The sequence below is a fragment of the Lissotriton vulgaris genome, chromosome 6, assembly GCF_964263255.1.
Source record: "Lissotriton vulgaris chromosome 6, aLisVul1.2, whole genome shotgun sequence".
Taxonomy (NCBI): Eukaryota; Metazoa; Chordata; class Amphibia; order Caudata; family Salamandridae; genus Lissotriton; species Lissotriton vulgaris.
The window spans coordinates 616,595,115-616,611,905 of NC_141694.1; the positions used below are offsets into that span (position 1 = coordinate 616,595,115).

Consider the following 16,791-nt stretch of genomic DNA (forward strand, 5'->3'; position numbering starts at 1 on the left):
AGTCCGGGATCGTCAAACCCTTGATTCATCCTACTGTTTTTAACCTTGCCTAAGGACCTCTAGAGAAAAAGCAAGAATAGGATCCAGCAGGCACTTATGAACCACTAATAATCCCACGTTCTTAGTTTACGTGCTCTGCCGATATTGTGCGTTGAGCCCACCCACTCACACTAGGTGCAGTGGGTGTGGATCCGATGATGAAGCATGTGTGGGTGAGGATCCTACAAAAATATCCAAGAGATGTCAAGATCGCACTAATTCCCTTGGGTGCAGATTTGACATTTTCTACAAATAAACTAAGAATCATGCATCTGACCTGTTAATCCAGCGGGATTTAAGAAAAATTGGTTAACCCTCCTTAGTGTAGTTACTAGTTTTTTACACCTACATATTAAAATGGAGCTGTTTAGTGGCTAACCAATCTGCCATTTTAAACTTTGAAACTGTGGTGAAGTTTGGTACCTGGTAGTTTAATAGATTTGCACAGTACGCATATTGACACTCGCACACGCTTATAAAAACTCAGGCCAATTGTCTTTTAAGGATGTTTTCTCTTCATTCCATTTTGAGGGGAAGGAAACCATGCCCTTTTCGCGCAAATAGGGGTCTATGGAAGATAAAGGGCTACATTACACCAAATCTAGATTCTGGAACTAGGGTCATGTCAAAAAAGCCAGGACGATTACCAAATAAGATGATTACAGCAACATATATTTTACATAACCATGAATAAAATCATCTATATTTATTGTTACAATAACGTGGTAAACAGTTTTGGAAAGAAAAGCAGCATTGTCAATAGTGAAACCGCTTTTGCAACATGCATCATATATGCAATCCAGTGTAAAAATGTAGGTGTTTTCTTGTACAGACCACAATTTAGTTTAAGGTCATGCAGCAAGAACTAAATGTCTAGATTAATACTCTGCATATTTACATTAGGTATCACAAATGTTCAAAAAGTGGCGAGGCTTTCACTTTAAAGCAGACTCTTGATTCCAGAGTTTTATGAATATAGCTTTGAAGGATACATTTTCTATCTGCCAAGTGGCATTTCAATGAAATGTTCCTTCTTCAGCAATGGAAGATACAGAATATCATCTAACATTGATCAAATCTTTGAAATAATTCTCCGTCACTCGTCTGTGTTCTCTCCTTCTGCTAACTCCATACGTGCCCTATATAAGAAGGAAAAATGAATTTTCAGGTGAACAGTGCTTTCTAAAGTAAGAAATTCTTCTTTCCATATTTCGTTTAAAAAAAATGTTATGCTCATAACTCCACTTCTCATTCTCTCTTGTATTGGTGAACTGCTTTAAATAACGTTTCTTAATTTTTCCTTCTTTTTTTTCTTTTTTGTTTAGAAAATGCTGCAGTTAGAGAGAAAGTTTATAAGAAGGATGATCACCTTCTGTCGTTATTAAAAGAGGTTTATGTTGATTCTACAGACCCCACACCTGTCCAGGTAATCGCATTTTATTTGTTCTTCACACATTGTATGTAGTTGATTAAAGTTTGCAGATTAGTGCTTCCAGCTGTTGAAGTGCGAAAGCCCTACCAAACGACAGAAAGAGAAAGATATTGGGCTAGATGTATGAAGCATTTTACCGGTCACAAACAGCCCATCGGGCCATTTGTGATGGGTAAATTCATTTTCCTATGTACCAACCCCATTTGGCGAGTCAGAAACCTATTACAGACTCGCAAAATAGGGTATGCGAGTAGTTATTAGGAAACGGTGTTCCTTTCTAATAGCGAGTTACACTGGGATGTATAAATATTTTGTGACCGGGAATGCGGTCGTAAAACGTTAGCAGTTTACCACTAATTTCAAATTAGTGGCAAGCCATTCGCAAACGGGAATGGGTCCCCCAAGGCGCCCCTTTCTCTTTGTGAAAAGAGGCACCAACAATTTTTCAGAGCTGGCAGTGGTCCTATGAACCACTGCCCACTCCAAAACAAAAAAGAAAGCTTTTCGTTTTTCATTTCTGAAATGGATTCAGTTTTCCTTTAGGAAAACTAGCTGAATTTAAAAAAAAAAACAATAATTAAAAAAGAACACTGCCTTAGTTAAAAAGCGGACACAAAAAGGGGGTTGGGCCCAGAGGGACAAACACCGGGTAGGACCTTAATACTATAATGAAAAACAAGCATTTACAATGCAATGGTTTCGCCTTTGGAAAAGTTAGAGTTATTGGCATTGCTCATGACATTTCTTTTTTTTTTTACTTATAAATAAATGGCATTGTTATTTATATTGCCAACAGCTCTCACGGCCCACACAGCTCTCTCAGCCCACACAGCCCACAGCCGACACAGCCCACACAGCTCTCAGCCCAACACAGCCCACACAGCTCTCAGCCCAACACAGCCCACACAGCTCTCCCTTTAAAAAAATCGATGCTCTGCATACATGTTAAACAATCGTCTTACTCCACCACCATTAAGAACAGGTAGCCCTTTCTCACCGTATCATATATCCATTACTGGATTTTTTTGATAAAGGTCGCATGATCATATCTATGGTCAGATATACTTTTATGTAAAGATATATAAAGAGAAAAGAGTTGTAATGTCGGTGCCCAAGCAACTGATAGCCTGCAGTCTGAATCAAGGGCCTTTGAAATTAAAACACTTATGAAAGTAAGTCCAATATTGCTCTGAGCAAAGTCAAAACTCACTTTGTGTATTTTGTAAAGAATGAGTAACAATGGGTCTTGCAGACAACTGAGCATTTGTGTGGCATGTCTAGAGTTGTTATTGCAAATAAGTGTTGCAAGTAGCAATTGATGTGCTTGCTCCTCTCTGGGTGATACCTAAGACAAGTCCCCGGTCAGTAAGCACCAACAGTAACTGACACACAATTGCAAAGGCATCCCTTGTTCAGCCACCCAAACTTGTGAAAATGATTGAATGGCCCACAGGATAGTGTAATCAACAGTAGAAGATGGGTTTTCCATCAGTAGCAAGCTTTGAAAAATCATAAAAAGCTTACCAGACCTGCAGGTCTGATTACATGAATAATCTATTCAACCTAACTGTAATGCTCTTGGTCCATAAACTGGTCTCAAATTGTGTGATCTTGGGCAAATATCTTATTTTTACTGAGCCGCCTTGTTCTTCATAGCACATGAGAACACCTTCAAATATGTGCTTTCAATTCAATTCAATTCAAAAAATCTTTATTTCGGTAAAAGTTTACCATAAAAGACAATTATATAAAAACAATGTGCTTTCAGAATTTCTCTTATTAGAGGCACTCTTTTTTCTTTGATTTAATAGACTACAATTATGTTCCATGTAAAATTTGTACCTAGCCCACCTACAGGGTACACATGACCCCCGACTCGCCTCTTACTTCACTAATTGAAATGTCATCAGGTCGGTGGCAGGAATGATTTTTCAATTTCTGTTTAAAAACTTCTCACTTTAAATAAATATATTACTAAAACACACAGTTTCCCACTGACATGCAGTTTTACTGATCAAACTACACAGCGTACAACCAAAAATACTTGAATATCAGGTGTCAGCATATATTTATCTCTTGTACATTACCAAGTAAAGTGTTCGAATTTGTTTTGAGCCTATTAAACTCTTTGTTTCCAGCACACTAAAAAATAAAGCAAATGAACATTCCTAATTGCTAATATATTTTGAAATATTTGTACTGTCCATTTACAAGTTATTTAAATGTTATGTATTATAAAAAAAACTGACATCCTAAAGCCTTTCTTTTCACAAGGAATGTCAGACAGTTCACTTTACAAAATCCTCTTAACTTCACTGTCCGAGAAATAAAAGTAAACAGCAGTCACCAGGATAAAATAAGCGGCAATTTGTAAAAAAGACATAAGCTAACTTTTGATCTCTGGGTTTGAAGAAAGAGCAAATGTAACTAGACAACAAACAAGATTTAAAGGTGTTTGTATTTGTCGTTCACTTTCAGAAGGTTCAGAACATCTGTTCGTTGGCAGCTCCAGCTCTCTCCCCAGAATGGGCCAGCAGGCCCTAAAAATAGTTCGCCCTGATAAAATCTGACTTGCCATAGTGAGTGGGAGAGTAGAATTTTCAAGGTCTGAGTTGCTATGGTTTACTGGGTGTAGTTGTCAATGAATACACTAGTGTTGATTTACAAATTGCTGGGGCTGTACAATGGATTTAAAGGTGTTTGTATTTGTCGTTCACTTTCAGAAGGTTCAGAACATCTGTTCGTTGGCAGCTCCAGCTCTCTCCCCAGAATGGGCCAGCAGGCCCTAAAAATAGTTCGCCCTGATAAAATCTGACTTGCCATAGTGAGTGGGAGAGTAGAATTTTCAAGGTCTGAGTTGCTATGGTTTACTGGGTGTAGTTGTCAATGAATACACTAGTGTTGATTTACAAATTGCTGGGGCTGTACAATGGGCATCCATAACAGGTAGGAAAAACACAGTTGGACAGACACACGCAAATGCTCAGAACTAAGCAGAACCATACATTGCATAGGTAGACGAGCAGAGGCAGACAGAAATATGCGTGCATTCAGACAGAAAAATATTCAATGTGCTGTTGAGTGTGTATGGACCTCAGCATTTACAAGACAAGGGTGAGGCAGTTATCAGACTTTTTGTATCACTGCTTGGGCCTCAAGGGCTCAGAAATGAGTCATACACCCAAGCAATATATAGGGGTGATAGGAGAGTCTGCCAGACCTGCAATCCCCCATCACCCGTCCACTCCCTGAGAGCCCTGATCCCACCTTGGTGCCCTACCACCACCTTGCTATTTTAGGAATCACACTTGTTCTAGCACACTTCAATGAAAAGCTGTTGATCCCTCTTGAGCTACAGAATGTATATGCGGGGCTGAGACAGCATCATCCTCTGTGTGCCTGTGAGGCTGCGGATGGCAGGTCGGTGCACCAGGAGACCCCTCTCTGGAAGGCGGCTACGGTACACCTCTCCGCAGACCTGTGTCTGGAGCCGCCCACTTCAGCCACTACTCAGGAACCAGACGGATGTGCACAGAGTTCACACAAACTGAGCAATATAGTCAAACCGATGGAAACCATCCATCTTTGGAATATGAAATATACTGCGCCCTTCTACTGCTGACACGAACTGAGAGACGTGCTTCTGCTTTGTTTTCAACCTTAGCTCTGTGGTTATTAAAGCTTGCGGTGTCAGTGCTGAGGGATGGTCGAGTCCTTGGCGATGTGGGGAAAATAAAGTACCTATAAAGCATATCATGAACGGTGCATGACTCATAAGTGCAATTAAACAATATCTTAGGCGGACTACTACAACTGATGTCCAATCACATGCTGTGCTTCTGACAACCAACATGTGTGCGGAGCCGGAGCAACTCTATGTAGTACCCCTGATGATCACAGAAGGTCTCGCAGCAGATGGGCTATCAAGTCAGACCTAAAAAGGGGGTAAACGTACAGGAATCTCCTAGGTCATGTACTTTTACTTTCATTGTTCAATAGTGAATGGAGCGTAATGACGAAGTAAGCAATATATCCGGGTAAAATGTATCACAAATGGAGATTTATTACTAGAAGTCGACACAAAGAGGGGTAGTTACAAGCAGAAATTCAGTCCATAGCTGTCTTCATATAGAGCAAGATGTCCAATGCAGACGGCTGAAAGGAACTGACCACAGCACGTATCAAGCCATACCTGCGCATATCGATGTGGCACAAGAAGTGGGTTGTACGAAGTAAGTCCACTGGCAATATACCCCCACCAGGAACACGTTGACAGCAGTTCAGCACTACTTCTTCGCTCTTCCAGCTGACTGGTAGAATATACTGCACATTACTTCACAGACACTATAGACACAGTCAGCAGACACTAGATACACAGCATACAGGGCACACCCCTCCCTCTGTCCAACAAGCACAAGTAGGCATCCTTATTTACCACACTCACAAAGCAAACCATGGTGAGAAGCATGTGACAGCCCCATCCTGCCCACGGTTTACACCTAGCATGGAAAACAAACACAATACACACACAAATACACCACAAACACAATGTAGCCAAAACAATCATCATGGGACTACGTAGCTTGCTCATGAATTGCACACCCTCTGCAATGGTGCACGTGACCCACAGCCTGCCTATTAACTACAACTAGTCCAAGCAAATCATGCTGTGATCCATTGACTGTCCATGATTCAACCACAACATGGTGCAATGCAACACATGGGACCCACAGTCTGCCCATGACTTAAATACAGTAAAGACATGACACAAGCAAGCCCACGACTTATACACAAACATAGCACGATGTAAGCGACTACACAGTCTGTTTACATGTTGCTCACAGTTTGACTTAAGAAAAAAAAAACACAACTAGCCTGTTCAAGACGTAAACTTAACATGCAGCACATGATCCAAAACTGAATATGTGACGTGAAGATACACATGAAACGAGCCCATGAGCAAGCCTGACTAACAGCGAGAACTTGCAGCTCCCCAACATGCATGCCAAAGGTACCCGATAAAATCAGAAGCAGTATGTCCATGCGCTTAGCCAACATGCATGACACAAAGACACAAATCTAACCAGCATTCACCAACATACTGGATAAATATGTTCGCACTGTGCACTGTTACACTGCCATGCCCGAAACCTTTCATTCCTAAAATGGCATCCACAGCCCATAAAATAACCCAGAATTTTCAAATACCAATAAACAGTCAAGCAGACAGGCAGGACAGCAGGCTAATAAACATGCACTTCCACGGGTGAAACTCCTAGCCACGCAAGACAGATGCAGTCAAATGCACCAAATATAGCACATTAAATAGTCAACTCTCCCCAGGGCTCAGGAACACAATGCAAATACAAGTGGTCTTGTGTAACCGCCTGCTTTCCCTTGCGGTTCCGTCAGTGCAAGGAGTAACTGGGCTCTGCAGCCTTTCAAGACGCTGTGTTGTTATCAGATTAAACGGCAATGACTGGGAAGAGCTACCGTAAACACAATTAGATTTATATTTCGGCGCAATTTTGAATGTGGCCCGAAAAAAACATCAACCGACGTGCATATTACTTAAAAGAAACAAACCTTATGAACGGGGCAAAACAAGCAGTGACTGGGGAAGGAAGGGGAGGAGGGATGGGTGAAGCAAGGGCATGGGGATGTAAACACTATCGGGAAAGCTAAATGGGATGGAGCAGCCACTGTGGTATTTGACTGCACTTAAAACCCCTGAAATTGTTTGGGTGAAAGTACGCGTGTTTCAACCCCGAGCCAACAGAGTGCAAGACGGACCACACACACTACGGCTTGTGTGTTCGGGTCAGTTTGGGCATTATGTGCCCCCAGCCCTCGCGGAGTTATTCGGAGAATTAAATTCAGCATTGGGCACGAGGTGGTGTAGGGACGGCGAGCAGGTGCAAAAAAAAAACAAGCTGTGCCAGGAGCGCCGCGGCCAGTGTCCCTGCAGGTGCCCTGCACAGGCTGCACGTACCTTCCCTCATCCCCCGGGTCTGCAGGCTCAGGCTCCCGCCCGCCCTCGGCAAGGCGCACCGCAAGACTCGCAAAAGCATCGCAGCCGCCATGCTACCCGTCTGACAACCGTGCTTCCGCTTCCTCTTCCGGGTAAGTGAGCCGGGAGAGTCACGACACAAACGATGGACTGCTGGGCAAGTCGGGCTTCCCTCCTCCGCTCTGGGGGGGGGGGGGCGGACGGGAGAGGACGAGGGGGGCGAGAAAGGTCACGGACGTCGGGAGGGGGGCGGGAGAGGACGAGGGAGGCGGGAGAGGGGCAGCTAGTGAGCCGGGAGAGTCACGACACAAACGATGGACTGCTGGGCAAGTCGGGCTTCCCTCCTCCGCTCTGGGGGGGGGGGGGGCGGACGGGAGAGGACGAGGGGGGCGGGAAAGGTCACTGACGTCGGGAGGGGGGCGGGAGAGGACGAGGGAGGCGGGAGAGGGGCAGCTAGGAACAAATAAGGAGACCCGAGCAGCAAGGGAGGTGCCGGCAATGCCGGAACAGACTCGGGGGCGTTCCCGGCGTCGCGTGACGTCGGCAAAAGCCAAAGAATCTCGGGAACGCCCCCGTGTCTGGTCCGGCATTGACGGACGCCTCTCTGTTCCAATGGCTAGCCTCCATTTATGGAGCTAGCCAATGAAGCAGAGAGGCGGGGTAAAGTCACCCATACTAGAAACTACAGATTTCGCTGGAGGAGGAGCCTAACGGCTCCGCCCCCCAGCGAAACCTAATGAGGAAAGCCGGTATTTATACAACTTCCGCAATTTCTTTACTGCATACAATCAGAATAAGAGAATCTTTTGAATCGGATAAAAGATTCTCTAATCCTGATTGCATGCAGTAAAGAAATTGTGGAAGTTGTATAAATACCGGGTTTCCTCTTCGTTTCATTTTAGTTAAAAAGCAGTCACAGCTGTGGTGGTCTGCTGACCCTAGCTGGCTTATATCCCTGTGAATGTCGGCCAGTCCCAATGGTCGCAAATTGTGACCTGCCTAATAAATAATAATGAGGCAGGTCCCTTTGTTATCAATTTAAGAGTTGCAAACTGTGTCGGAGACACTGTTGTACATGAGGGTCCTATATGCGGTCGATTGTCTCTGTAGTAATAGATCTTATGTTTGTCTCTGGGGTCGTGAATGTGTGTTTTGTCTGCCTTTAGTGTAATTATATTGATTTTGTGTTTTGATTCTGGCGTGTACGTGTGTGATTTGTCTCCATGTTAGTCAGTACAAGGGTGGTGAGTCTGCCTCTCCTGTATTGTGTGGGTTTTTCATCCTCGCAAAACTGTGTGGTTTCTTTCTCTGGGGGTGACGAGTGTAGTGTTTGTCTGTGGAGTTGTGTGCATTTTGCTTGCTTTTGGAGTAAACTGACTGTGATTTCACCTTTTAGGGTAATATGTGTGTTGTGTCCACCTCTTTGTTGAATGTGTGTGGTGTCTGTTTGAGATAATGTGGCATTTACATCTGAAGTGGTGTCTGCACGCAGGCACATTTATTTGTATACAGTTTGCTACTGGGGCAGGATGTCTATTCGGTAGCTGCCTCTGGGATAATCGGTTTGTTTCTGTAGTGTTTTCTGCTGGAATGATCTGTGTGCTGTACGCCTATGGTAATCAATGTGTGGTGTTTACTTATATGGGGTAATGAGAGTCTGTACTGCCTGCCTCCTGAGGCATCTGTGGACAATGGCTATACAGGCAATGATAAAAGTATTGGGCCCATTGTCAGCAGTCCAATATAAGTATATCAAAGTTACCTTTGTAGTTACGGGTTCCATATTAAACCTCATGTTGCCAGTGCACATGAAAACCTAAATATGTTCTGAATTGTATAACTGTTCATAGCGCACCGTTTTCATTAAATAATCATTAAGATCAATGCAGTTGTTTCAAACCATTGTCATGTAGCGTATTTTCCCCTTTCTTGTTTTCATAACATTCTTCCATCCAAAACGTGTTTCATCCTCTTTGGACTTTTTCAAGGGTGTGGAGTATGCACACCTCCACTGTGAAATCAGTACATTGGCTGGCAGCATTTGCCCGTGAAAGCCATCACTATGTCAAACGTATCTCGGCTATTCAATGTGACAAGGTAATTAGTGTGAAGCAAAACACCATGTCACGGGTAAACAAATAGTCGTATTAGTGGAGTAACATACGCACCCGTAGACCCTGCGGTGCGGGCCCAAGCGCCAGGGGGCCCCGTGCACTTTGTAGGGGGACCCGCTCCAGGTTTCTTACGCTACTGAGTCATATGTTTGCCTCACTTTCCTATAGCACATCTTGTTTTTAATTAAAATAAACTTTGGCCTTACACGACTCGCTGGTTGACATTCTGTGGACCCTCTACAACAAACCCCCCTAAATAATCGGAGTTTATTTCTAATACTTCATTAATATTTTTTTCATCTTTTCAGAGATAAAAATATGAGGCATGCTTTCCAGTGTCAGTATTAATTATCTAAGATTTATTAAAATAATTGTGTGCTCTTGGACAGACACTGCTCACACAAGTTTGAGCAGAAATCGATTTTCAGTTGTAACGCCAGAGCCAAGAGCAGATTTTTGGAATTCAAGCTGAGGTGATCGCAGCAATTCTTAATATCATTCCGTTGTCTGCAAACCTTTCACGTCCAGCATAGGGTTTAGAGTTTGGTGGGCAGGGTACTTATCGCAGATAAGAGTTGGAAGATAAGATGGGTTGGAAACAGTTACTGTGGTATTTGGTGATAAAATCACAAATAAGAAAAGGAAAAGGAAACCTATGCTATCTCTGCCTAAAGCCGCTGAAAAATGTATTAAGAAATGCCCATTTGGAAATGGATCTAATTTATAGACCCATGGTAACTGAAAACCCACAAACGTTTTCAGATGACCTCTGGGCAATAGGTATTATAAGTAATTACATAGGACTCCGCTACCGCTCCTGTCACTCGTTCACTGTGTACGTAGTTTTGATCCCTTTACCAGGGCCGGCCTTAGGCATGTGCAAGCTGTGCACCTGCACAGGGCCACCAAACTCCAGGGGCCACCACGCCAATATATATCCTTAATATAATAATCCTCTGAGGATGGATACATATTTGCGTGGCAGCACCTGGCAGGGATTTGGCGGCCTCTGGGTCTGTTCCACTTCCAAACACTCTGACCCCCTCCCTCTTCGCTGGTCTCCGCGCTCCGCCCCGCCCCCCTCTTCCGGGGCCCCCTACCTACGCTTCCTGCCCAGGGCCACCATGAGCCTAGAGCCGCCCCTGCCTTTACAATGCTCTGCTGCCTTACACACACACACCACATACATACATACATACATACATACATACATACATACATACATACATACATACACACACTATAGTTTAACCATTGATCTTATGGGCCTCAGCATGGTCCATCTGAAAAGCCCTTACTCCGGTAATATTCACTGACACGATGATCCATTCTTAAGAGGATATGTTAAATCAAACTTGATTTGACTAACTTAGGATGGAGCTTTGGTAAAGAAAAAGCACCAGGAAATTGCCAGAAACCTGCTCAAAGAAATGGTCGAATTGTATCCGATCAATGCACTTGTTCGGAAGGGCACCATCCAAAGTAGCGTGAACGTTTATCTACCATTTATGAAGGAACAAAGGTCAGGTGCTAGGTGCATAATAGGAGGAATGACTAGTCTTGTGGTTTAATATCCTACTTTCATTTCTGATATTTCTCTTTTCACAAACACTAGCTAATGGAAAGTGAACAAGAAGACCAAGAACGTTTAACTGGCAGCAGACAGAGTCATCTATGAGCTGCAGTCATTAATGCTGATATTTACAATGCACTCAGCAATACTGCTGCACCCCCAACGTAAATAAAGGCATTATAAGCATACTCCTGATGTTGTTGCTTTAGAAGCCATGCATTAGATGCTAATTGTATTTACTTCTTGCTTTGTAACTTCTGTTTTCGTTTCAAATATGTCAATGACTTGGGTTAGTGGTCTCAACTGCACTGCAACAATCTACACTCCTTGCGTTTCTAGGATCTACAAAACTAATGTAGGGGAAGGGGTGGAGAGCGGTACCTGATCAGTCGAAGAGCCTGGTCTTGAGGTCCTACCTGAAAATGTGCAGGGTCGGGGAGCGTCTGATGTTCAGAGGGAGCTTGTTCCAGGTCTTGGCCGCGATGTAGGAGAAAGCTCTTCCGCCACTTCTGTTTCTGCGGATGCGGGGGACCTCGGCCAGGGTGAGGTCTGCGGAGCGGAGGTTCCTCTTGGGTATGTGGAAGGGTGCTCTTTCGTTGAGGTATTTGGATCCGATGTTGAGGGATTTGTAGGCGTGGGTGAAGAGTTTGAAGGTGACCCTCTTCTCGATGGAGAGCCAGTGGAGGCCTTGTAAGTGTTGTGTCATGTGCTCGTGATGCGGGACGAGTCTTGCTGTGGTGTTCTGAATGGTTTGGAGTTTGCGTAGAAGAGCGTTGCCGTAGTCCAGTCTGCTGGTTATGGGTGCATGGGTAACAGTCCTTCTGCAGTCGGGGGTGGGGTATCCATTTGAAGGTCTCACGAAGTATGCGAAGGCAGTTAAAACTAGTGGAAGCAACAGTGTTGATCTGGCAGCTCATGGACATGGAGGAGTCCAGGATGATGCCGAGGTTACAAGCGTGGTCTGTCAGGGTGGGTGGATTCCCGAGGGTGGAGGGCCACCAGTTGTTGTCCCAGGTGGAGGTGCAGTGTCCGAGGAGGAGGACCTCGGTCTTATCTGAGTTGAGCTTTAGGCAGCTGTCTTGCATCCATGCTGCCTAGCTTTTCATTCCTTCCTGGAAGCAGAGTCTGGTGTCTTCGGGATTCTTCGTGAGTGAGAGGATGAGCTGGATGTCGTCGGCGTAGGATACGATTCTGAGCCCATGTTGTCTGACGATGGCTGCGAGGGTGGCCATGTAGATGTTGATGAGCTTGGGGCTGAGTGAAGTCCCCTGGGGCACTCCGCAGTTGATTTCTGTGGGTTCGGAGAGGAAGGGAGGGAGTCTAATTCTCTGGGTTCTGCAGGATAGGAAGAATTGGATCCAGTAGAAGGCGTCTCCTTGTATCCCTGCGTTGTGAAGTCTGGCTGCAAGCATGCAATGTGAGACGGTGTCGTAGGCTGCGGAGAGGTCTAGAAGAATGATGGCCGCTGTGTGTCCCTGGTCTAGAAGTATTCTGATGTCATCAGTGGCGGCGAGGAGGTTGGTCTCAGTGCTGTGGTTGCTGCGGAATCCGGATTGGAAGCATAGAGGATGGAGTTTTCTTCGATGAAGGTGGTCAGCTGGGCATTCCCAAGTCTCTCAGTGACTTTGTCCGCGAAGGGGGAGGAGAGCGAATTGCCGGTAGTTTTTCAGGTCTGTTGGGTCAGCCATGGGCTTCTTGAGGAGGGGTTTCACCTTCGCCCATTTCCAGTCGTCTGGGCAGATGCCGGATCTGAGGGAGGCTTTGATCGTCTGTCCTGGTTCGGGTGCGATGACAACGGTGGCCCTGTGGAAGATATGAGGTGGGCAGGGGTCCATTGGGGCCCCAGAGTGAGTTTTCTTCATGGTCGCAGTGATTAGTTCTATGGTGCGTCTGGCTTCTTGCAGTTCTGTGGTGAACCAGGCTGCCTTCAGAGGGCATTGTTTGGCGGGGTGGTAGAGGGTTGCCAGGTTGTCGGCGCAGCAGGAGACCCATCTGTGAAATTCCCTCACTGCGGAGTTGGTGTTGGTCTTGTCGCTGGGGGGGTGTGGACTGAAGGTAGTGTTGAGGTGCTCCTCTGGGATCTTGCTCTAGTTCCGTCGTTAGTTAAAGTGAGAGAAAGTTTTGTTCTATTTCTTGTCCCCATGAATTTTCTTTGTGATTAACTTCAATACAATCAATTTCAAACATAACCTTTCTTTGCTGTGTGCTTCTTCTCTTTATTGTATTGTTTTACATTGAATATATTTACCTGAAAAGTTGTTGATTAATGTCAAAGTAATCCTGTAAATACATCGGTTTTAATTTGTCAAAGAACCTATAACTGATAATCATCATATTTAAGCTAATTGATCAATGAACAAAATCCCTTGTAGCCACCTCTCACTTTAACTATTCACTGCCCAAGCCTACAAGGGTTGATTGGGTTTTCCCACGTCTTTGATACTAGTTCCGTCGTGGCGGGCGCAGGGCGGGCTTGGCTGCGGTGGTGGTGTTGAAGGTGAAGTGGATGTAGTGGTTGTCTGTCCATATGGGCTGGCTGGTGTGGCCGAACCGGATGTTCGTTCCTCCCGTGTGACCCACTCTGTGGGTGGGCGTGTTGCTATTATTTAGAGCTTTGGATTCCACGTTAATTTGTTAGAAATTATCATAGTAGGGACAGCAGTGTGGCACTGATCTACATCGCTGTCAGTTCTTGTTAGCTGATGCTCCTATGCATCTGAATTACTTCTGGGAAGACAAGAAAACTGTTGCATCCCTTAGTAGGCACCCTCACTGCCCCCCCCCCCCCCCAATCCTTTAAAAGAAAAAAACAAGAGCACAGTCTTTATAACTACCAAAGGCACATCTTGGTGGTGATACTGCTACCAGTGCATCTGTTAGTTTCGAAGCATTGGAGATTCTCTGTTCCCTATTTGCATTATAATGGTCACTGGAACGTTGTAATCTGTCAGTGCTTATTTAGACACCACTAGTCACTCACTCACTTAAAATCGTCCTACAGGAAAAGCATTTGTGTGATTTCTCCTATATGTTGGTTTTAATTAAATGTAATACTGTGCACAGCCATTTTTGCCATCACCTCATTTTTACTGAGAAAACGAGACATTGTATGGTAAAGAAACTGGCTTGTGCTGGGTCCAGTGGTTCTGCTGGGGGGCGCTAATAAAAGGGTGATTCGCTCCTGAAAGTCACTTTTGAAAAATACTTTAATACAAAACAAAATGGCTGCAGAACCATAAAACCAAGAATGGGATAGCTCCTATAATTTATCCCTTGCTTAATTGCATTGTCTACAAAAGCACACCTTACTGAAAACCACTTTTAATACACCCAGCACTGACAGAAAACCAAGGGCAAACCTAAAGTCAGTAGATTTAACAGTGCTCCTTAAAAGCAAATGGCATGTCCAACCTACGCTCCAGTCCACCCTAGAGAATCTAAAGTAACAAAACAATGTTTGTTACTTTGTAGCTGTTGTTTCTGTGTTGCTTATGTAACTGTTCTAAATAAAACAACACGAGCATTCCCATGTAATTGTAATTCAAATTACTATGATGGTATAAAGTTAGTGAATTTCAGTTGATTCAGTGTGTGTGAGGGGGAAAATAATAAGGGGTGATATCACTGCAGTACTGTGAATGCGTTTCTTCATCCGCACATCTTTTCAGTAAAGCGGGGATTCGGGGTGGACGTGGAGTAGAGGTAGGAAACAATCTTGTATCTTTGCAACCCCCCAGGTTTTGGGTCCTCTTCATGCTTCATTATCCATGTGTATTTGTAGAAAAATAAACTGAGCATCTGCATCAGTGTGCTCACCGCACTCTGTGATGAAGAGCTATGCCAAGATCCTGATACATTCATGTCAATATTTACTGCTCATTTCTATGTTGCTAGGCAACATTTCACAAAAATGGCTCAGCCTTGTTTGAATGTCACCGTTACTGATATGCCTGGAATATCTATGATAAGTCGAAAATAGTGCTTAATATAACTGGGAGGGTGTAGCCAGGCAAAATGGCTTGACCGGATATGACCCGATGCCTGCTAATCCTGCACAGTCTGATGACTAGAGCAGCCATTAACCCCAGGACAGGCATTGACAAGTGACTGTAATTTTGAGGTCTTTGTCTTGCATCTGCTATTTTGTCCTGGGAGTCTGTAGCTAAGCAGTAACTCTGGACTATTATCCTGCACTTTCAACCTGGCATCTAAAGGTGAATGGGTTGGGAGATGCTGCCCTGGCCCCATGCGACCCAAGAGAGAGCTGGCAAGAGGACGCTGGAGGTAGCATCTGGTAGCAAATTGAACTGTTGGATGAAGAATACCTGGAGGCAAGAGAGAACAGCTGAATGCGCTGAAAAAGCACTGCGGACAACACACATGAAGAATGCAACTGATGGCAAAAGAGGCCCTAAGGGGACTTCTGTTTGAAACTTGAGTTATGCTGCTGACATTGGGGCAGGGGTAGAACCTCCATTATGAAGTGATATGAATCTGGGGGGCGACTAGGTATTGCTGACATGTGAGTGGTGAAACACCAGCTCGACAAGGTAGCTTGCGATATTGCCTTTTTGACGCAACTTCTCTTTCACACCTTGCCACTGTGAACGCCCAGGGCAGTCTGAGTTGTCTTCTCAACATAATTCTTTACTGGGACTGTTCGGTACTGATCAGAGGAAAGAGACTTTGCCCCTAGAAGAGACTGATACTGGATACAGAGGTCTTGCAGGGTCAACTATCTATTGGCTATTAGCCCTAATGATGTTACAGGGATGGGAAGCAGATACTATAATAGTGCAGTCACAGTACCATCTAATATACCAGCATGAAGCAACAGACATCCCCACATGTCTTTAAAATGGGTTTGAGAAGGTTGGGATGTAGTAGTTTTAAATTGAGCCCAGGGAGGGAGGTAGTTATAGTTCATGTTTGATATAAATCATGACTTAGATCAAGATGTGAATGCAACACAGTCCAGTGGGTTTAAGGGCAAGGGAATGTAGAGGTGACCGAGAGATGGTTGTAAACACTTATAAGTAGTTGCCATTGAATGGCAGAGGCATGGGGATCAAAGTACAAAGATATAAAATATTTTCATACCTCTGCAGACGTGGTATCAACTTTGCATGCATACTGGAAACACATTTTGCAGAGGCAGATGGGTTCCAACCTAGCAAAGAACTGGAGAGAGCAGTTAATTTCACACTAACTTTTTGTTGCATGTAAGTGATGTACTCCTATGGACCAGGCTAAAATTTTCCTTAATGCCACAGATAAGTAGTATTGATCCGGAGGGCAGACACGTAATAGCAGAGGGGAAATTTGATGGGGTCCTCATTGAGAAATTGTGCATATTTGCACAAAGTACTGAACAACTAACATATTTAGAACAGTAGGGGGGTGTTGCCTTAAAAGACTGGTTAATATACACACGCACCATATAAGTGGGGGACTATACACTGTATAGATCTAGCCCACCACTACATGGGTTCAACTTTGATCAGTCATTAAACGCTTTGTTAAATGGACCTGGGATGGGTGAACAGTGGATTTCATGGGGCCGCCGACACACAGGAGAATCCGAATACACACGCTACTCCCTGATGCATGACCTCCTCTAGAA

At 44.4% G+C, this 16,791-nt stretch overlaps 1 protein-coding gene across 1 annotated transcript in view; it reads left to right on the forward strand.

Moving 5' to 3' along the window:
- Positions 1-16,791, forward strand: part of NDUFAF4 (NADH:ubiquinone oxidoreductase complex assembly factor 4) — a 47,482-nt gene that overhangs the window by 18,749 nt on the left and 11,942 nt on the right. The window contains exon 2 of the mRNA XM_086926631.1: positions 1,365-1,465. Within this exon, the coding sequence (XP_086782757.1) occupies positions 1,365-1,465 (101 nt within the window). The remainder of the gene's footprint in view (positions 1-1,364; positions 1,466-16,791) is intronic.